At 38.4% G+C, this 24,089-nt stretch overlaps 1 protein-coding gene across 1 annotated transcript in view; it reads left to right on the plus strand.

The window, feature by feature from the left end:
• Positions 1-21,841, plus strand: part of EIF2B3 (eukaryotic translation initiation factor 2B subunit gamma) — a 1,604,034-nt gene extending 1,582,193 nt beyond the window's left edge. The window contains exon 12 of the mRNA XM_044085761.1: positions 21,635-21,841. Within this exon, the coding sequence (XP_043941696.1) occupies positions 21,635-21,687 (53 nt within the window). The 3' untranslated portion in view covers positions 21,688-21,841. The remainder of the gene's footprint in view (positions 1-21,634) is intronic.
• The last annotated feature ends 2,248 nt before the right edge of the window (positions 21,842-24,089 follow it).

Here is a 24,089-nt window from a genome sequence, read left to right on the forward strand (position 1 = left end):
AGACCTCTGTTCTTTGATCATGTATATGTCTTTTAGGTTATATAATGAGACAAAATCTATCAATTTTTTGGCTGATGCAGGTATCTTAATATTGCTGACATTAGTGGTATCTTTAGATGATAGAATACAATTAAAAAAACCTGCCAAAATGATATCTCCTTTAGAATTTGCTGTTATTTCCAAATATTTGTTTGCAGATTTAGCACCAATACCAGGTAGCCAGTACATATTTGCTAAAGTAAAATATTTCTTATTCAATTCCAATACTACTAGACACAACATACCATTTTTATCAGAGAAACTGTTAATTATTTTAGGTATTGGTAATGTATTTTTCCACAAAATCATGGTTCCTCTTCTCTTTGTTTGGAAATGAGATTCAGCTAGAATACTATAACCTTTAAAAGCCATTTTTCTAGATCTTTCTGAATAATGTGCTTTCTTGCAAAAATATAATGTCAGCTTTATTAGATGCTAGGTATTTGTGTAACCTTCCTCTTTAGTAGGGTTATTAAGACCATTTGCATTCAGAGACAGACATTTAAACCCAGACATTGATTACTTTAAGCTTTTGATGGATAAATACTATTCTGGACTTAATTAACAAGTAATGTTCAGAGAAGATGAAAATATAACTATATACAAAACTAACCATGGAACATCTAGTTCCTGGATTGATGAAGAAGTCATCAATACCACCCTCTATCATCCTTAGTGCTCAAGACTATCGTTCTCTAATGCTACTACCTAATATTTTATTGAATCAACAAACTACAACCTATTAATTCTCCAGGATGAATAGGTATTACTATGTAGGAGATATTGTGGAAAAACATCAATTACCATGAATAATGTAATTTTCAAAATTTTTAAGAACAGTGTCTTTAAACTTGTATCATGACATAGTATATCATATTCATTTATGTCTATTCTATACTAATACAGATCTTAATCTAGTATACTACATTAGATCAAAACCTACTTATCTAGGAATTCAGTAAAGAAGTTTATGTATAAAAATAAGAACATTTATCATGTAACAAAACATTCCTGTATGAACTTGTCTGTGAAATCACAACAGTGTTAATATTTACTATAGAATCAGCATATTAATATATAGCCTATAGGCTTATTTTCCTTTTATATGATATAAAATCACCAGTTTTTCCTTCCCTAAAAAAAAAAAAAAACATATCTGATTAACCTTAAATAATTTCTTAAGGTATTAAAGATATTTAAAATAAAGATGTACTAATGAGAATTTTTTACATGAGAAGATAATATTTAAGTTGCACAAATATCTATGCAGGTATATAGATCTGTGTAATCATCAAAAACATTAGCTTTTCTTTCCAAAGATGTGAGTCTAAAGAAACTATGTAGTGTAGCTTGATTTTGATAAAAATATCATATAATGAAGTCACAGCTTTTAACCTTCAAGGACACTTCAGTTTTAGATGTTATAGTAATAATGTGTTCCCTTAAGTTGTCCTTTTTAACAAAATACATTAACACATTTTACCAATATTTTTTCAGTTAGAGTGGCAGTGGTTAACATGCAATATATCTTTTGCTATAAAATGTAGTCTACAGACAGTAAAACATTCAATATTTTATGAATATTAGTGAAAATGTCAGATTGTAGTATGCACTTATGTAGCTGGAGGTGGATTAAGTAGATCACAATTTCACCATTCACTATAAATCCAACATGATGTAAACTGTTAATTAGAAAAGCAGTTAAAAAGTAAAGGCTACCTTTTGAAATAACTGTCCTCATGTCCTGATGAAAGTAGTAACTATAAGCCAAGAGTACCCATCCCCACTTTGCACTGCCCCCCTAACAGTCTTCTACTACTATCACTGACTAGTGAGGCAAAAGCATCACTTCAGTAACAACTAAGATCATTCTCTAAGCAGAACTGTCTCTTTTTCTTTGGAACCGAAATTTTTCCTGCCCCAATATATTATTTCACCCTTTTATAACAGAATTATTATTTATTGTAATGGTCTGTCTGCAGCTTTGGCTTCCCCAATCCAGCAGTATTGCCATCAACCAACAACTCATATAATCAGTAAGATTGGGGACGAAGATATCAAGATGAAAGCACAGAAAATACATAGCTGCCCCAAAATCTACTTTAAAAATAATAAGAACACATTAACCCCCAATAGATAATGTATTTTAGTGACTTTATAACCATTGCATATGCCACTTTCTGCTCTGCTAACCAAAAAGGATCAGATGACCTAGTCTATGTTTTCACTGTATCTGTTAGCTACAGCTGCCAACTAATGATCAAGTGTAAACTACTTTGTAAAACACGTCATCAGAAAACTTATTATGAAGGGAACAACATAGGCATCAACATTGGTTTAGTAAAAAGGACCTTTATATATGTCTATGTTTTTTATATATTTTTCTTTGTCGCTCTTGGTATGTGATAAAGCATTCAGTTGTTCCGTTTTCCCTTTTTTTTTTTTTTTTCATGTGAAGATTTCTGGTAACGTGAATATGTAACCAAAGTTCATATGACAAAAGAGACTTCGAGAGAGTACATGCATAAGTCTCTTGTATTACAAAGATCTGACCAAGAAGTCTCGAGGCAACAGCCTTCTTTTTCCTTTTTTTTCCTCCTTCCTTCTCCTTTAACATTTGAATTTTGGCAGATAAAAGCTTGCACTAGGGAATCTGCAGCAAGCTATGATAACTGTTGACGAGATGCTCGTGATGTGCATTTTGTGAGAGAAAAGAAAAACAGAATATGTTACTCAAAAAGCATGTATATGAAGTACAAAAAAAAAACAAAAAACAAAAAAAAACAACTTTGCCCCATTTTATATAAATATAAAATTTTCTGTAACTATCAATTTTAATGGCCAATGTATCTGATATCAAGCATACAAACCCTCCTGTCCCTGCAACACACACTCCACCAGCTTTCATCAGAAAATACATCTCCTTTTCCCTCTCTGTCAGCAGAGGGACCCACAAACCACATTTAGTAAAGACACAAACCTCTCAAGTGTATGAGAATGCATTTTTACATGTCATGACGGATTCTTAGAAAGAAAACAATCTTCTCTTATTATTATAAAGAACAATTTCCAATACCTTTTAAACTATTTAGTACAAGTCACATTAAGTTATATCCGTTAGCTCTAAAAGGACCCAAGCATAACATGACATTTAACAGGAGAGAAAGCCCGCTGATGCAAAAAGGGGCTACACTTTCATTTAATTGCATTGAGATGGGGAGCCTTCATTTCACTTATCAGAGCAATCTATATCATCATAATCTAATACACATGCAGTATCCGGTATTAAGGGGGTTCTTGTTTTAACCAATATTTCTATGGTATTGCTACATTGCCCCTATGTAGTTGTCAACTAATAATACACTCTGTCAAGGGAAGATTTAGAATTTTAACATCTATGTTTAACATTCTAGCGTATTTATATTAAAGGCTTTTAAACAGCAAATAAATTTAAAAATAAATAAATAAATAAGCATACTTAATAAATATTAAATGATTTTTTACCTTAACATGTATGTTTTTCCCTGATGTAGGTGATTTGTAGCACGAAACTTTTGGGATTTGAAGGGATTGTGGAAGAGCTTCATTTGTATTATTTACCCTTAAGCTTCTTGCTTGTTTTATCGATCAATAACATTTTTCCATTTGTTGCCTGCCTTTTTAAACTAGGTAATGAGACGTCCATATCTTCAGTGTTTTCCAAAATCGTATTCTTTTTCACATATTCAGAGGCGTCATCAAGATTATTAAATATTTTTATTCCTTCAGATAGATGTATTTTAATTCTGGCAGGAAAAATGATTTGTGCTTTAATTTCAGCTTTCTTCAGATTTTTAAAGAGAAGAATGCAGGCTTTTCTTTTAGTTATTATAGTAGAGGTATAGTCATTGTCAAATCTTATGTTTCGACCATTAATTTGTATAGGATTACCTGCCCACGCTGTTCTCAGGATTAAGTCCTTGTCTTGAGATGATAAAAATTTTACAATAATGGATCTTGAAGCATTTGGATTTTTTTGACACAGGCATATTTGACAATGACCTGTGAGCTCTCTCTATCCCAAAAGAGAGAGATTCAGGTAGGTTTAGTGTCTTAGGCAACCAGTCATTCAAGAACTGTATTGTGTTATTTCCTTCCATTTTTTCAGGTATGCCGTATATTCTAATATTATTTCTTCGTGACCTTGATTCTAGGTCCTCCACTTTATCTGAAAGTGCGGTGTTTTGCTTTAGTAAGAAGTCAATCTGGCTATCATTTTCATGCTGTCTTCTGTCTATTTCATTAAGAGATTCTTCAATTTCTGTTATCTGGTCTGTGTGTCTTGTAATTATCTCCTTGAATTCTTCAATCTGCTTTCTATTTTCTTTCTTCATGTTTTCCATGATTTTTTCTAAATTGTCCATTTTCATGGAAATATCTTGAATACTGGATATTATTGTTTGTAATTCTTTCTTCATGGAAGTTTCCTGGAGAGAGGCTTTTGAATGACTCATGGCTGAGAGAGTCTGTTATATTCAGCTGCTGTATTTCTGACAGGATGTAATTCACTTTCTATTCACCAAAATTGAAATATTTATAGAAAAAAAGAATCCACTGTATCTAAATATATAGGTGAAAGAAAACTTAGATGTTTTTAAAATAATATTAAGAAAATTTCCTGTCAGAGAAATTTCTGTTAAGCAGAGCATCAAAAAAGTGCTGTTATCTCTCTGACATCTTGGCCACGCCCCCTAGCACACATTTTCTGATGGCTGCCAAGTCTGTAACTCAATTATTATATTATTTAGTGACTTCCATCCTCAGAAAACCACAAATTTTGAGTAACAAACCAAAAATGTGAGGCACAAATCTGAGCATTCTCAAATTTCTAGATTTATAATCTTACAAGGCAAAAAATGCAAACTTGTATATTATTCTCCACTGGACTTGCCGAGCAGTTTAAACTTTTCACTGCACTGAAAATAGTGTAACAGAGGTTATCTGTAAGCTTGTTGTTTTCATAATATATATGCTCCATCTTTGAAACTGATCAGTAAAGTTCATTTGGCTATTTTCTAATCCAGTGTTCTGGAATTTCTTAAAGGGGGAAAAAGAAACATTTGTTAGATTCTATTTTACATCCAGATAAACTCAGATAAATGCTTTTCATCTCCTTCAGACTTCTTAATGTGTTTTGACACAACCTATTAACTGTTGCAGTTGTTTGAAATTTAATATATATATATATATATATATATATATATATATATATATATATATATATATATATATCTATATATAGTATTTAAAAGTCAAATTTATGTGTATCCATAATTCCAAGTCCTTAAAGATCTGCATCTCCTCAGTCACCTAATCTTCGATTAAGTAATAATATTTCAATTTGCCCTACCCTAAACTTATATAAATTTAATTTTCCAGCATTAAACTTCATAAGTAATCGCTGGCATGCAGTCCAGGAGAACTTTAAAGAGCATAGCCCAACTGTCCCAAAGCACCATCTGATCAAGTGACTTGCTCATTCTCGCACAGCAGGCAGATGAAGGCTTTGAGATTCAAATCCCTGTACCACAGGAAGTAACTCCTCCTTAGCCTTAATGCCATAATCCATTGTGCTACTAGACTCATGTTATTCATATAGTTGAAAGTTTTTTTTTTCATTGCATGGCTTTATATATAAGGCCGGTGTGATTGATTGGCCTGTATGTAGTTTCCAAAGTCAGAAGAATTACTTCTGTGTAGGGGCATAACTTAAGCAGATCTACAGGCTTCCGGAATAAGCTCAGTATCTAAGCTAATATTGAAGAAATTGATAAGGGGTTCAGATGGTTCATCCTTAGCACTGCTTAAGATGCACCCCATAGCTTTCGCTAAGGATTGTAAGACTCATTCTACAGTGATTTTTTGGTGGGAGGGGGTAATGTATTATAGTGAGGATAGTGATAGGGCCGGTGTGGGTAGAGGGGGAAAAATTCGAACTTAATTTGTCTGCTATCTGCTATGTCCTTTGGATCAGAGCAAGTTATGTTATTGTGAACCAGTTCATATTTTTGTGTGTTTCTTAATTTTCTGATATAATTTAAGAAGAATTTATAATTCCCTGTTGTGTCTCTGGCTACTTTTAGTTCATAATCAGCTTTATCTTTCCTAATAGTGCTCTTAAGATCTTTGCTAGTTTGTTTCAGCATATTTGTATAGCTTCTCAATATGTTTCTTATTTTGTTATACAGTTTATTGATATGTTTTCCACCATATGGGGTTATTCTTGTCTGCATAGTGATACTTGAAGTGAATGCTCACTGATTTATCTATGCAACAAGAGCAAGTGTTGGTAGAAGTCAGAGATGGAAAAAAGGGTGCCTTTCAGCCAGATCCTTGGGTGGTGTTTTCTTGGGGAATTTACTTGGGTCCTGTAAGAGATGCAGCAGGCTAGTCTTTGAGAAATCCCTAAAGGCAAACATGTTATGTGGATTAGTACCAACAGGCCTAAAGGAGATTTTACTAGGGATGTACTAACAACGGGTGGGGAATAGGAAGGGGCAAGTTTGGTAAGGACCAGATCAAGAGTGCTTAGATCCCTAGTGGAGACTCTATCTTCCATGGTATTTACATTAATGATGTTAAATAAGTAAACTATGAGTTTGTTTTGTATGTTTTCCAGTAAATGATTTGGTAGGTAGTCTCCTAGTAAGATGCTGTTTGGTTTGAGAGTTATCCCTTCAAGTACAGTGAAGTAGTTATTATGGTCCTCTGGGGGTATCTTCTGGGATTTGTAGGAAGAAATAATAGGATATTTTGCAGAGTGTGATTTGTATTTCTAGGAGCTCTGATTTTGGATAGTAGGTCATTTATTTTGATGTGCTGGGATTTCTGTCAAAAACAGATTTGCCGCTGTAGCTATGCTTGAGTCTGAAAGTGTGGTATGCGCAGATGTAGACTGAGTGATTTCACTTCATTGGAGATGTTCTTCGTGTTTCACTGTTGCAGTCATTACATTTGGTTTATCGGCCTGCAGGTAGCCCACAGCCGGCCTGAATATCAGAGTCTTGGATTCCTGCGTCAAATGCTGTCTCTTCTTCCATGACATCAGGTCGTCAGGGGTATAAAACATGCAGCCGATGCCATTGCATCAGTCTTTCTTGCTGCGCGGTGCCTGAAGCAGAAGCAGTTCACGAGTGCCGGTCGGCCGACTCCTGAAATTTTCTTTTTTGAGTTTCAGAACTGAAGTCTTCAAAAAAGCTAAGTACCCCATTGGGGATCCTTTTTCTTTCTCTTAACTGATGTCAGTAAAAGTTAGCAATTGTCTTACCTGTGGAAAGCAAATACCTCATAAATATTTTCATTCGTACTGCATTCCTTGCCTAGGCCCAGACCACAATGTCCCTCGCTGTCAGTTTTGTGCCTTATTCAACCCCCAAACTATTCATCGCCGGTCTATTTTGCAGCAAATTATTTTGGTACTCTGTAGAACTATCCAGAAATGGCTTCGGTAAGCCATCCGACTACCGTTATTCCGAAAAAACGTAAGGATAAAGACAGAGACAGACCGCATAGGTCCAAAACTGCTGACTATGCTTCTTTTAAGCTAGTCGCCAGTCCGTTGGTACTCAGTGAGACGCTTTCTCAGCCCCTGATACCCGCTACTTCAGATTCGCAGGCCTCTACTGACACCCATTTGGAGTCAGTTATGCCACGAGATGCTTCTTCAACTATAGAACCTGCAGATGTCTCTACCATGGATGGGTCCGGAGCCGCTGTGCAGGCACCGGCTTCTGAGGGTGTGTTCAGGCCTACATACCTGCATTTTAAACAAACACCATCTTCTTCATCCAGGCCTAAAACTCGACCCACGCCTAGAAAACCAATGTCCAAACTGCATGGTCCCATATGCCTAAAAAACAAATGCTTATAATGGCTGAAGACCTTATTACTTTAATTAGGGGAAGCCAGCCTTTCCCCTCTAAGAGACCTTCAACTGATTTTCCTTCTGATTCTTCTGATCAGGATTCTGGTATTTCTATTTCTTCTGATTACCAGGATTTGCCCTTATCTACCTATGAGGATTCTGATGCAGAGGATTCCATTCCCTCTGCTTCCCCTCCAGAAGATTTTTCTTTTGGTGAAACCTTGCACACTCTTAGGGAACATTTCCGCTGGGAAAGCCAGGATTATTCTGACTCCAAAAAGAGGCTTAGGGAATTCTTACTCCTTCCTCAACACAGGCTTTTAGCTATCCCTCCTGTTCTGGACATTGTAGATGATGTTTCTTGGAATCTGGCCTGTCCCCAGACACTTTACCTCCAGCTCCCAGAAAACCTGACCGCTATTACAGAGTACCTGACTCTCACAAGTTCCTCTTCAAGAATCCTACTGCAGATCCAGAGACCATTTCCCAAGGTCCAAAGGGCATTAAGGCTACTGCTGCCAAAAATCCTATCCCTTCTGATAGAGATTCTAGAGCTTTGGACAGATGGGGCAAGAAGGTATACACTTCTGCTATTTTGTCCATTATGGCTTTAAATTGCCAGTTTCATATGTTAAAGTACCAGCAGCATATTATGGGACTACTTAAACAGAAAATGATGTTGATTCCTGACTGTGCTGAACACAAAGAATTACAAGATTTAATGCATTGTGCTGAACAAGTTGGTAAACATACTTTGCAATGTGGTTTTGACTCTTTAGAAGCATCTTGCAGGGCTGCTGTCACCGGGTCTGTACTTAGAAGGCATGCTTGACTTAAGGAGCAAAACTTGCCAGATCATGTTAAAGCTAAATTACTGGATGCTTCCTTAAACCAAAACCGCCTGTTTGGCAACAAAGCAGAAGAAGTTCTCAAAAAGATGGAGGAAAAAGCTAAATCTGTGCAAACTGTTAAATATTTCCTGCAAGTACAGCCTCCCAGATTTAGTAGGCATTGGCCTTCAAAGAATTGGTCCTTTCCAGTCTCTTCAAGGCCTTTTCAGTCCAAACCCAGGAACAGCAGACCACCTAGGTTACAGTCTCAGGCTACGCACAGGCCTAAGCAGTGGGGGGCTCCCACTTCCAAAGCAGGAAGTAGTAAGACACCCCCTTACGGAAAAATGTCACAATGACTTAACCTTAACCTTTCCAAGCCCTGCTCAACTGCCTGCTCCCTTAGGAGGAAAGCTCGCCCAGCATGCAGAAAACTGGAAGCTCATTACCCAGGACAAATGGGTTTTAAATATAGTTTTCCAAGGATACAAATTCCACTTCCACTCCCTACCAACCCCAAACGGTTGGCCAGACCCACCCCCAAATCAGTGGGCAGAGGCTCACCAGCAGGTTCTCTCTCTTCTAAGTAGTAGGGCTGTTCAGCCTGTCTCAACAGAAGAAAGGGGACAAGGTTTTTATTCAAGACTTTTCCTGGTACCCAGAAAAGACAGCTCCTGGCATCCTATCCTGGACCTCTCTATTCTAAACACCTTTTTGGTAATCCCAAAATTCAAAATGCTAACACTTCAACAGCTGCTTCCTGTGCTAGCCAAAGATGCCTGGTTGGTAACCTTAGATTTAAAGGAAGCTTACCTACACATTCCAATAAGGGAATCTTGCAGGAAATACCTACGCTTCAGTTGTCTGCACTTCCCTTTGGCTTATCTACTGCGCCCAGGGTTTTCACAAAGTGTCTAGCTCCAGCCATTGCATTTTGCAGGCAGAGAAATATTCAAATATACCCATACCTAGGTGATTGTCTGATTCAGGCAGAAAGCCAGGACTTGCTATTAAAACATCTGGCATTTGTAAAGAAGCTTCTAACCTCACTGGGGTACACCATAAACGAAAAGAAATCTCACCTAGTACCCTGCCAACAGATTGTATTCCTGGGAGCAAGGTTGAACACAACTTTCTAGATGGCTTTCCTCACTCCAGAGAAACAAGTTTATTTGACAACCTACTTCAAACTACTGGCCAGAAAGACCCAGCTATCTGCAAGGAAAATTCTGCAAGCCTTGGGGTTCATGGCCTCTTGCATTCTACTAATTCCATATGCAAGACTGCATATGAGGAAACTACAGTGGTATCTAAAAAGCCTATGGTGCCAACATTCTCAGGACCTGGAATCAATGATTCCTATCATTCACTGTATAAAGACAGAGTTCCTTTGGTGGGCAGAGGCCTGCTACCACAACAAAGGGCTCCCTTTCACTGTACCCCCTGCCGCCCAAACCCTAACAACAGATGCATCAGACTATGCATGGAGGGCTCACTTGGCAGGGCAGTGCATTCAGGGCAAATGGAACCTGGGTCAGATGCACCTGCCTATCAACCAAAAAGAAATGTTAGCTGTACAGAATTCCCTGAAGGCCTTCAAAGACCATATCCTTCCAGGACAATTATTGGTAAAGACAGACAACGCTATAGTTATGTGGTACATAAACAAGCAGGGGGGAACCCACTTGTACCCTCTCTGCAGACTAGCCATGACTCTGTGGAACACAACACTGAGCTACCAAGTGCACCTACAAGCTCAATTCCTGCAAGGCAAGCTAAATTCACTGGCAGACAACCTAAGCAGAAATCTCATGGGCCCACATGAATGGAAATTGGAACCAAAAATATTCAACCTCTTGAGGAACAAATGGGGGACTCCAGAGATATACCTGCTTGCCTCCCTTCAGAACTACCAATTGGACAAATTCTGCACAAGGGCTCCCACAGTCAAGCTTGGAAAGTGGATGCCCTGTCCTTTACCTGGGAAAGCCTCTTAGTTTATGCCTTTCCCCGTCTGCCTCTCTTCTCGAAGGTTCTGCTAAAGATCAAACAGGACAAGCCAAGAACAGTACTGATTGCACCAGACTGGCCATGCCAGCATTGGTACCCCCTCTTGCGCAGTATGATACTGCTGGAGCCATGGCACCTACCTCAGACACCTTCCCTGCTTTCCCAGCAGGTGGGCCAGATTCTGCACCCTCACCTTCAAACCCTGAATCTTGCAGCCTGGCTAATTCCTTGAGCTCTCAAATAGCATCGCTCAGTAAGCAGGTACTAGATGTCATTCTGGAAGCAAGGAGGCCTAGTACTAGAAAATCCTATGCTGAAAAGTGAAAAAGATAATGTTCCTGGAGCCAGACTCAGGGGATGGGCACAATGGTGCCCAGCTTACCTCATGTTCTTCAGTACTTAACAGAAATGCTCCACAAGGGCCTATCCTTCTCATCAATTAAAATTCATGCCTCTGCCATTTCAGCACATTATAATACTGAACCCACCCCACTTCTCTCACCCCCTGCTAAAGCAATTCCTCAGAGACTCCAAAAATGTAAGACCCCCCCCCCCCCAGGTGAGCCCCTACTCCAGCCTGGGACCTTAACTTTGTATTGGAAAAGCTCACTCTCCCTCCATTTGAACCAGCTGCTACTGCAGAGTTGAAATTCCTTTCTTGGAAAAACAGCCTTCCTTCTAGCCATCACTTCAGCAAGAAGAGTGTCTGAATTATGGGTCCTCATGGCAGTGGAGCCCTTCATTATCTTCCATGCAGACAGGGTTTCCCTCAGGACCAATCCTTCCTTTATGCCCAAGGTGGTGTCTAGTGTGGCCCTAAATCAGTCCATTCATTTGCCTACCTTTTTCCCAAATCCACAAAACAAAGGAGAACGAATACTGCACTCTTTGGATGTGCACAGACAACTTAGATTTTATTTGGACAGGACTAAGCCTCTCAGAAAATCTGAACAGCGCCTAGTTGGCTTTGCTGCAGGGGCAGAGGGGAAGGCCATTTCAAAGCAAACCATTTCTAAATTGCATTCATTTCTGCTATAAGCACCATGGAAAACCTACCCCACAGGGGATAAGATCACATTCCACCAGGGCTGCATCTACCTCTACAGCCTTACTCAGAGGAGTCCCTACCAGGGACATCCAAGAAGCTGCTACCTGGAGCTCAGTACATACCTTCACTAAGCATTACCACATGCCTATTTTTTCAGAGCTGGTTTTTCCACTGCAGTCTAGCAGGGCTTAATAGCTGGTCGTAATGCTCTCTAACTTCCTCCTCCCTTCCTTAGCTTTGGGAATCAACCCAAATGTAATAACTGCAACAGTGAAACACGAAGAACATAGTACAGTTGTGTACACTTACCATAAATGTAAATGTTCGAGTGTATTCACTGTTGCAGTCCTGGTTACCCTCCTTCCAGCCCCCTGACTTCTCTTGGCTCTACCTTTCCTTCTTGTTTGGTGTATCTAAGCTTTCTGGTGTATTTGCTTTTTGATGGAGGTGTACTATAACATATAATTGCTTCCCATTGTGGGGGCACCTGACATCTGGGGCAAGAAAAACTGATGTAATGGCGTCAGCTGCATGTTTTATACCCCTGACGACCTGACGTCATGAAAGAAGAGACAGCATCCAATGCAGGAATCCAAGACTCTGGTATTCAGGCCGGCTGAGGGCTACCTGCAGGCAGGTAACCCAAATGTAATGACTGCAACAGTGAATACACTCGAACATCTACATTTATGATAAGTGTACACAACTGTACTTTGTGTTTCAATAACTACAAAGATTTAGATGCATTCAGGTTGTCGGAGTATCTCTAATTCTGGCTGCTTTCTGTTGAAACTCCTAGCAGTAAGAAGGATCACTTTAATGATGCCAGGATTTGAATTTGCTATGTTGGAATATCCATTAAGTGGGCATTCTGCATTGGCTGTGTTGGAATGTCCAGTATGTGGATCCTGTCTAAAAAAAGATGTTATGAAGGCAGCATATGACAGTTTTGAGTTAGAATGTTAGCACTATTCGCTCACCAAAAAAAAAAATGAGTAACAGGCAAGATGAATTTTTGAAACATTAAGAATCCCTTGTGTTTTACAGTTAAGCAGTGTAATGTTGCTATAAAGTCCCTGCGTTGTGTTGACAGGAGACTTTTAAACTTTTTTTAAAATTCTGGAGAATCATTGTACTGAGGTTTCTGTGTACATAATTTCTTAAATATTCTATATAATTTCTTAAATATTGTTTGTTTACTCATTTGTTAATTGCATCACTGGGCTTGATTTTTGGCCACTTTTTGGTGAAAGCATTTGGTTTTGCACTGTGGAGTCTGTATATTCTTCTTGTACCTGTGTGCTTTTTTGTTGGAGGTAAAGGGTTCCTTCCTCATTGTAGAAGTGTGCTGGAAATAAGTTACTGTCTATACGTGTGTGTGTGTGTGTGTGTGTGTAATCTCCTGTGACAGGCTAGTAGCCTGTCTGGGATAAATTTCAGTGCCTCGTTCCAACTGAGTGCCAGAATAGACACCAACTCAACCACACTTCAAAACTACATTGTGGGCAATCGGAAAGTGAATGAATGCATTATTAATCAAGCATTAGACCCTCAAAACAGGTGACAGGGGTTACCTGTTGTAAAGACGAATGTTAGTAGGATTCAGGATGGGACCTTCTCATATTGCAGCTGTAGAAAAGATAGAACTTACACATTTCTGAAAAGGTTTCAAGTATTTTGGTAATCATGCACTTGCTATCTAACACAGCTGATGGTGCAGCTAGGGCAGTGAGCACTGGCATCACCATGTGCCAACATGCCATTTGCGGAAAGCTTTAAGATGTCCTTTTATTAATGCCCCATTTGATAGTTCCACCCTTTTTGGACCGGATGTAAAAGAAATATTAACCAGGAGTCAGCAAGCTGGTAAAACTCAATCCCTGTGGTCGGAATCAATTTCTTTGCCCTGCAAAGGATCTTATCTAGGAATCAGGGGGGTAGCAAGAAGATTTGGTCCAAGAAATCACAAGGCTTTTATCAGGACACTCCTGGGGACAGACCTTCTCATGGTTGCGGAGGAGATGAGTCTAACGGATATTGCCTGAGAGGCAGAGGTGGTCCACAAAACCCAGGGCTTTCATTGTTTATTCACTGAAAAGCCCTGCCAGCACTCCTGAAAGGTTGCCCAATTGCTGCACTCTGGAAGCGGTCAGTGGGCACTTATCCATGCACCTACTAGCCTGGCAAAGCATAACATCAAATTCTTGGGTACTCATAATTATGTCCAGAGGCTAGTCCGTTCCCTTTTTCTATTACCTAACAAAGAAAAAAAAAGTTCCCCATGTTCCACCCAGTCAGTGGGAAACTGCAGCAACAGAGACTTTCAAGTTGCTAGAGAATAGAGTCATCCAGCCATTCCCCCAAGCACATATCAGCACAATTCCACAAACAAGGTAAAAAACACGAAGGAAAGCAGGAAGCCAGGAGTAGGTTCACCACTCTTTTATTAAATCAAGTAACCATAAGCGCTTTCATCAAGTTCATTACAAGACTTCGTCAGATAAAAAAATGAACTGAAAAGCCAAGTTTAAAAATCCTTTCCATGTCACATGATCCACCCCCAAGTTAATGAACGAATTAGAATCAGCAGTCAATGTGCAAAAGAAAAAAAGGAAAAGAAATCATGTTATACAACATCTAAAACACATACATTTTAAACCTTAAAACCATAAATATATGTGTATATCATTATGTGAAGAACCATAATAACCAAATCTAAGTTGTGACTTCATTTTTAATACACAACTAATAGATGCTAGTTCATATAAACCAGGAAAACCCACAGCATTTAAACTTAATATCCAGTAAAGTTCCCGGTTTTCCAGAAACAACTGCCAAGGTCCACCCCTTTTATTCCGTTTGACCTGCTCAATCACAATGAATTTAAAATAATGTTCAGGAAATCCCAGGGTGTGCCTATAAAGTGCATTTGTAGTTTTTTTTTTTTTTTTTTTTATTACCCATATGTCATAATTATGTTCATAGATACGTTGCTTAAGCATCTGCTCAGCTTTGCCGATATAAAAGGCAGGACATACCTGACACAGTGCCCCATAAACTACCCCAGTACTATTACAGTTGTAATGTCCTTTTATCCTAAAGCTGAAACCATTCATTTCAAACAGTTCCCCCACATAAATAAATTTACAAAAGTGACACATACCACATTGGTACATACACCTAACTTGGGCATTGTCAACTTCGATTATAGGTCATTCCACCAAATTTTTAATGTTGAGTCCCCTTCTCCACACAGTAGAAGGTTTTATGCTAACTTTGCCTCTAACCTCACCATCCCCAGTTAGAATACCCCAGTTCTTTTGTAAGATCTCTTGAATTTGCTGGTGGTCAGCAGAATATCTGGTAATAAAGGACAGTCTAAAGCTAACATTGTTAGTTACTTCTGTCCCATTTCCTTCCCTGTTGAATGTAGAGTTACTTGTAACAGAACAGTTTTGAGGGTTTATCAAATTTCCAACCATTATGGGTGAATAAATACCCAGTTGTCTCATAACCACTACTTCATTTTTCATTCCCCCAAGCCTAGTTAGAGTCCATAGATGATCCTAGGATCTTTTCAGTACCCAAAAAGACAGGGGACCTTAGACCCATTCTGGATCTGAGTCATCTAAATCGGTTTGTAAGATGGACAAAGTTCTGAATGGTCACGATTCAGTCCATATTGCCTCTTTTGAGGAAGGCGATTGTATCTACTCCATAGGTCTCCAAGATCCATACTGCCATATAAAGATTGAGAGGCATTCAGAGAGATTCCTGAATTTCCAGCTAGATCATTACCAATTCAAAGCACTACCCTTAGGTCTCACAACAGCCCACAGGGTGTTCACCAATGTATTAGCAGTGGCTGCAGCACACCTACACCTGCTAGGGATCCAAGTTTTCCTATATCTGGAAGATTGGCTGCTAACTGCTGCCTCCAGGAATCTGCTGTTACATCATCTGAATCTTTTGCGCCACTTAATGCAGAACTTGGGAATCACAAAAAACCTACTTGAGAGTCACCTAGTGCCAGCACAACAAATAAAATTAGTTGAATGCTACCTGGACACAAGTTCACAAATTGCCAAACTGCTGAATACTAGAGTGATGTCCCTTTGTATGGTGGCTACACAAATTCCACATCCATCTTCCTCAGCAAGACTAATTCTCTGACTTTTAGGCCTGATGACCTGTACAGTTAGGCTGGTTCCACTAGCCAGATTCCACGAGAGTACTTCAGTGGACACTTTCTGTTCAGTGATCACAAAACATTTATTCTTTACAAGCCAAGATTCGCATTACTCAAATATGCAAGAATCATATTAGTTGGTGGATAAAGTTTACATTGGTAATGGCAGAAAGAACCTTTTGCCCAGATCAGCCACAGGCTGTTGTAACTAAGGACTTTTCCCTTCTCAGGTGTGTGTGTGTTGGGGGGGGGGGCATTTCAAAGGTAGGATTTTCCCTACAGGCCAATCTGCACATCATTGTCTTGGAGATGAGGGCATTTCTCCTATTGTTGCAGGCTTTTCAGGGCTTCATCCCCAGGGGTGTGATTTTTATCCAGACAGACTACTTGGCAGTAGTCTGGCACATAAACAAACGGGGAGGAACATGCTTGTACCATATTTGTCAGGAAGCCATGAGAGTATGGCAGTAGGCAGTGTCTTCAAACCGATTTCTGATAACAGTGCACATCCCTGGAATACCCCATGTATTGGCAGACAAATTGAGCAGAACCATCTTAATTTCTTACGAGTAGTCCCTCAATCCAGCAGTGGCAACTTTAATTTTCAGTGTTGTGACCTGTTTGCATCTTAGCTGAACAAGAAATGCAGCTGTTACTTTGCCTTGAATCCCCTACAGGAATAGTCACTGAGGGAGTCCATAGTCCACAAATGTCCCAAGGGTCTCCTTTATGCATTTCCCCCATTGCCTCTAATGAACAAGTTTATCCAGAAAGCAGGAAGGTACAAAACCAGAGTTGCTGCTTTTTGGCCATGCCAAACATTCTTTTTCCTGTGGCCTCTGCTAGTACATCCCCTCTGGATGTTGGATCAGTATCCAAACTTTTTGACTCACCCGACTGGATTGCCTCCTTGGACCAAAAGTCCACAAAAATAGCAACTTGGTTCCTCCAGTTTTGACTGTAGCCAGACATGCCAGACCATCATCATTAGCTGTTCATGTCATATCAGCTTCTCAAAAACAATTCACAAAAAATGGTTGCCAGAGCAAATGGAAAAGATATCGAAAGCCATGAACCCTTTTTCACTTCCCATCTAATCTATATTAGAGTTTCTGTTCAAGCTATTCCACAGTGGCTGTAGTTTTTCTCATGTTAATGTTCAAATACCTGCAATTTCTAATTTTCACTTAGGACAAAATGACACTGCCATATAATCTCTAAAAATTTCTAAAGCCTTTCTGAGGGGGATATGATGTCCTCCATTTAGAGACCCAGTACCTGCATGGGTTATCACTGTTTTGCTCCAAACTTTACCTTAGTCTCCCTTTGAATCAGCTGCAGTGGTGGACTTGAAATTTCACACTGGGAAGACAACTTTTCTTGTGGCTGTTACATCACATAAATGAATTTCAGAGTTACAAGCCCTTTCCTGAAAGCCACCTAGTTTTTCACAAAGACAGAGTTTCCTTAAGAATTAATGCATCTTTCCTACCTAAGGTGGCATCTGAGATAAACTTAAACCAATCAATTGACCTACCAGTGTTTGTTTCCCAGATTTTCAAACAAGGGGAATACATTCTGCACATGTTGGATGTTCATCACCAACTTAGATTCTACCTTCACAGGTTGAAATAACTCAAAAAGTCAGACCAATTGTTAATTGTCTTTTCTAGAGCTAAATTAGGCAAAGCTGTTTCTAAAGTAACACTTTCAAGGTGGTTATCAGATTGTATTTCTTTTGTATATGCAAAAAAGGGCTTATCCCTGCAAACAAACCTCATTCCAAAGGGGCCATAATAACATCTACATCCTTTATAAATAGGCTCATTGTTGATGATGATTGTGCTGCCGCAACTTGGTCAACAGTACACAGCTTTGTGTGTCACTGTAAATTGGATGTACAATCTAGATCATGTTCCTCCTTTAGTTCCACCATTCTCAGGAACATCCTTCCTTGATACCACCCAGTTAATAAAAGCTTGGGAATCTGTCCCGTGGGTTGAATGGACAATATCAGATACAAAAGTTATGTACTTATATTGATAGATCCGTGTTGTCTGATTTTCATCCGGTGCAACCTGTATCCCTCATTCCCCCTTCCAAATTATCACCTAGTAGCTTCTGGTGACCAAATGGACCTCAACTTGTACCATGTCTGCGAACAGTCCTTTTAGTCTGTCTCATTTTTGTATGTTATGTAAGGCTTGGTATCTAGGTTATAAGTTTTATTTTGGTAGGGCAAACGTGATATAAGGTACTAAGGTGGAGTGGAAGGAATTATGGGCAAAAGAAGAGTCACAGTCCTGGATCTGAAAGCTTCAGGAATGGTGCCAAGGTCAGGATCCGACAACTCTTGCATTGAACCAGACAAAAAAAATCAGGCAGCACAGATCTGTCATTATGATAAGTACTTAACTTTCATTTTTTTGATTATCCTGATCATCTACATCCCATATCTATCTTAGTCGGTAATGGAACCAAATCAACCATTAAAGCTTTTTAGTCAACCGATATATGAGTTTGTTTCAGCTGAGCTCCTTAAACCCATTATTAATAATCACTTAACATGTAACCTCTAGATAATGGATGCAATTATTTAAACCATTATAAAACTGGGCAAACTTCACTGTGCTTAAAATTTCTTAATAGTGCCAGGTTAACCAGTGTAACTTGCTACATGCTTCCCTCAATTATGTGCCCTCATTTACAATTGCATTTTTTCTTCATTATTTCATAAATGTGTGCAAACTTATAGTAGAATGTCTACAATTAGCTGAAATAACTCAACTCTCTGTCACTCATCTAGCTTTGTTAATTAACTGTTGTGCTCCAAAGACTGTCTTGCTTTATTTAAACTGCAATTTGCAGACGACCTCTTAAAACTTGAGTGCCTCAGTTAGTCACGTAGTTTCCATCAGTAAATCCCTCAACAAGCATAAAAACTGTTTCCTGTTACAGTTGAAAAATTTCACACTTGTAAAACACACTTATATGAAAACAAAAAATTGAACGTGACGCTCTTAACAAAGCCATTTAATGCATATAAAAGGAATAAACTCTTGTCTCTATCAATCAAAGACTTTTCAGAATAAATTCCATCATTCAGCTTATATCAGGGAGGCAATAAAGAACAATAAGGAACAGTCTACCAATTTTAAAAACGTTCTAATTACAACTTTTTCCTTAAACAGTGAAATTATTAAGACTGTTATACATAAAAATTGGCCTATTTTGTTAGAGAATAGAACATTCAGAGAGAAGGTGGGAGAAAAACCAAGGGTGATTTTTAAAAAAGGATCCAATTTTAAAAACATCTTTGAAAATTTAAATAAATACCCGGTTTTGAATAATTGCAGATTTAATAAATGTGGCCTGTACAAATACTAGGAGAAAGCTTTATGGTTAATAGTAGACTACTTATTCGTTTGGGCGGTGCAGTGATGAAGAGGTTAACGTTGTTGCCTCACAGCAAGAGGTACTCATGTTTGATTCTCGGCTAGAGTGCCTTCTCTGTGGAGTCTGCATGTCTCCCTGCATTCGAGTGAGTTTCCTCCCACGTTCCAAAGACATGTGTCTGGAGTATTTCTCCATGGGCCTACGCTGAAAATGGCCTATGTCAAAGGTGGGCTTTCCCAAAAAACAAATAAATGAAAAAAAAATGAATTTAAGGTAAAGGGTCAGTTTAATTGTGATGCAACTGGAATAGTATATGTGGCCTTATGCCAAAAATGCAATGGTTTTTACATGGAAAGACAGAACGTAAGTTTAAAAAAAGGATATATGAACATACATGTGAAATCAGGAAAAAGAGATTGACTAATGCATTGTTTAAACACATCTAAGATTATCCAGGGCATGATTTTAAATTTACTTGAAAAGGTAGCCCAGAATCCGAGAGGGGACCTTGGTCCTTACTTCTGGAAAAAAAAAAGAATTATACTGGCAATTTTATTTGGAGGCAGGCAGATGACCAGGCTTTTGATTGCCTGCCTACTTACATTAAAGGCTTATGCAAGATAATAGGTTATTTTGACAAATATTTTTGTATAGATTTGCTAGCCTTATTAAATGTTGTACAAGAGGTAATGGATAAAAGGCTTATTAAAATTTTGTTATTATGTAGTTATCTTTTAGTTTATTTAGGCTCATGTATTTTGGCTTCTTTAATGCTGTTAGGAATTGTTGAATCATGTGACTTTTGTTAAGCTGTTAAAATGGTTAGCTGAACGACAGAATTTATTCTGAGGAAGTCTTTGACTGATAGAGACAAAAGAGATTATGACTTTTATATGCATTACACAGTTTTGTACAGTTGAAAAATTGCAGAAACAAAAGTGTCATTCAGCATATGCTCTATTCCAGACTAAGTCCTCAATTAAATATCTTTTACAAAACTGGACATCGTGTTGTGATACGACCCAGTTCTCTTGGCCCCATGGCAGAAGTACAGTGCAGTGGTCATAGTGCAAATATGATCATAAATTGTGATCACTCAGCTGAAGATCCAACATCAAAAATCGTATTAACACTGAAAAGGTGTTTCTGCTTAGTGGCTTCACCCCATGTCCCCCACATCCCTGTTATTTATATAAACAAACTCAGAAAAGGAGGGGGTTCTCCAAGATACTGCTTTCTTAATTTTAAGTATGTAAGTCACACCAGTTATAATTTAGTGACCTTGATTATGAATGCTGATCACAACTACATCACACTTGTGCCTGATCCCCCACATTTTTGACAACAGTTTAACTAATACTGTAGCTAGAAATAATCTTGCTATCCTATATAACAAACCACACCAATTCCGTTTATTATACAGTAATATTCTATCAGTTGTTTCAACACCTGTTATTCATATGTCTCCATGCGGTAAAGTTGTGCCATATTTATGACATTTTGTTTTCCTAACTTGTATGTCTTACTTGTTACTGTAATTTTTATGTTGCAAGAGTCTGCTGTTATGTATTGTATGCAAACCTTTAGTCCCTTTTATATTGGTTTGCAGTTGTATTACATTTTTTTGTTTGGAAATTTATTTTCCTTGGACTCTACTGAAAATGGAGCTTCCTAGCTGGACTTCCTAGTCAAGAAATATAAAATAGACAAAATATTTAATTAAAAGATTCTTGTGTATCATCAATTTTAATGGAAACAGTGTCCTTATAGGATTAGTTGAGATGAGGAGCTCGTTCTTGGTTCCCCTACCACCACACCTCTCCCAAGCAAGTGTGTTAACCTGTCATTGGTGCCTGAGACCAAGTATACAGAGAAGAGTTGGGAAGGATACAGTGAGTTACTGCAGGTTTTATTTAAGGGACTCCTCGTACTTCTTTTGACAGCCAAGTGCTTGATCCAAACTCATTCTGATGCAGTAATACTACAGTCCATTTTAATAGTGCAGTTGTTTTATGTTTTTTTTTTTTTTTTTTTTATACAAGCTTTGTAACTCTCATTGCGTCCCCAGGATTTCTCAGAGAATGAAACTTTGTGCCTTATTAAGTACATTGATTGCTTAATTCATTCATTTTTTGCGAGACATCCTGAACTGCAACATGTATTCGGCGTTTGTATTAGACAGCATTGTTCAGCTCACCCATTTTTTTTTTCTCTTTCAGCTAAGCGATTAAATGAAGTGATAGTGGGCAGTGATCAGCTGATGGAAATCTGAAATGAGCAGTTGTTCTCCTTTTTACCATTTGGGTATAGAGATGGCAAGAACAGTGTCAAATAGAACAACAAATGTACAAGTTATATTTCACAGCATATCATCTGTGTAAAGGATGTATATTTATAGCTTAATAAATCTGAGTTTTCTAGTTCTACACTGGTTTCATTCTTTTTTGTTATAATAACACATATGTCCTTATAACAGATGGAAAAGTGACTACTGTGTGACTGTTGCATTTTGGTGGTGGTAGGTCTTAACTCATTCTTTCCAGTACAGCTCTTTTGAGGTATTACCGTTAACTCTCAGTGGGTGTGGCTTGAGCCTGTAAAGAAAATGAAGTCATCACCTTACAGTTCTAACAAATACTCATTGACAGAGGTCAAATACCAATACAGTTCTGTTTGCCATCATGTATGCTTCAAGGTAAGATATTCTGATACCTTGTATGTAGCATGGTTTTGGAATTATTAATGCAAATATGAACAAGTTAAAGTTGTTGAAGTCCCAAATCTCAGTGTTCAGAACAGCAAGGTTGCACCGTTCTAGAGTCTGTAGCCTAAACCTGCTGCTTTAACTGTTTACTACAAGTTATGTCTACAAGTTATTTGTCTAAGATCTTGTACAACATTCCTTTTACCTTACCTGACTCAGTAAATAAAACAGAAATACATTTTTCTTGCAACTCACCATTTTGATTACATGCTGTTGTTACCTGCTCCAGTGTCATATAACTTAACTAGGTTGGACATCAGCTTAACCAACATCAGTATAGGTTTATAAACAAAACCACCATCAGTTCATGCTGTATAACAATATAACACCATACTAATCATAAATAATAATATTAAGAAGACACTAACATATCAGATGGATTAAATGGCCGCAGCTATGTGTTTCTTACCACATTACCTTAATTAATTGAAGACCATTATTTCCATTGCTATGCACAAGGCAGTAGTTTTGTGGAGGCCATTTCATATGCATGTATGGGTCACCTAAACGCTACAGATCATGCAGCACTGTCAAATCCAGCCGTTGAACATTGCTATCAACCCACAGCATTTCAAATAATTTGTTGTCTTTTGACCTCCCTGCAGTCTGCTAAGGGAAGATACCAGATAGTGTATTCCACTTGCCAATTCTCCTTTGGGGTTACCTGCTCTACAGGAAGCTCAGCTAGTAAATCCTGTAACCCCCCCTACACACACACACACACACACACACACACACACACACACACACACACACACACCTTTGGCCTCCCTTACCTCTCCTGCCCTCTTCTTACATGACTGCAACAACCTAGCCATATCTATCTAGCTAACTCATTGGAGAAGGCAAAACCTGAAAAACCCAGGTAGGAAAAACCAAAAAAATTCCCTCTTGATCCCTATTCTAATTGCCCAGTAAAGGTCAATGAGTATCCTACCTGGTCATGATGTAACTCTTAAAACACCCCCCTCACTTTTAGAAGCAGTGGGTCCAGGTGTGAAACAGCTGTCTACAAAATTAATGATGAAAAAAGCCAAACCCCTTCCAGTTCTGGTCTAGTACCACCTCTAAAAAAACAAATAGAATAAAAAACGCTCTCTTTATTAAAAAAGAAAGCTTTCGGGAATGCCCCTTCTTCAGTGTTTGATTGAATCAAACACTGAAGAAGGGGCATTCCCGAAAGCTTTGTCTTTTAATAAAGAGAGCGTGCGTTTTTTTATTCTATTCGTTTTTTTTGTATGTTTGTCGTGTAAAGAATAGAAGAAACTTAAACCGTAATTGGATTTGGATTTTTTACTAGTACCACCTCTCCCTGGACAGCCTTCCTCACCCTAACTCTTCTAACGTATGCTACCCCTACTTGTTTTCTTGTCTACTCCCCTCTGCTTTCACACCAGCCGCTCAAGCTGACCCCATCTCTGACAAGTGGCGACTTGGCTTGACAGGTCACGAGCCTGTGTTGTTGTTGGAGATCATGTACAGCTCACTCTCATTGTACCTTACCTGACTCAAAAATAAAACATCAAAAATCAAAAATAATACATTTTTCTTGCACCCACCATTTTGATTACCTGTTGTTGTTACCTGCAGCAAAACCCATTTGACCAACAACAGCTTAATAGACATTAGATTAAGTTCAGAAACAAAACCACCATCATTCATATTATATAACATCATGCCAATTGTAAGCTATAGTATTATGAAGACAGTTACATCAGATGGAGTAAGTGGCTGCAGCCATGTATTTATTACCAAATTACCCTGATTGAACGCATTTATTTTTGGAGATGCGTGCAAGGCAGGATGGGAGGCCTTTTCATATGCATATGCATATGTCTCCTTAACAATACAGAGCAGGCAGCACTGGTTAGATTCAGCCTTTCAATGTTCTTATCAACCCACAGCTTTTC

This window comes from Protopterus annectens, chromosome 10.part0 (assembly GCF_019279795.1).
Source record: "Protopterus annectens isolate FY-2018-M chromosome 10.part0, PAN1.0, whole genome shotgun sequence".
NCBI classification, from domain to species: domain Eukaryota; kingdom Metazoa; phylum Chordata; order Ceratodontiformes; family Protopteridae; genus Protopterus; species Protopterus annectens.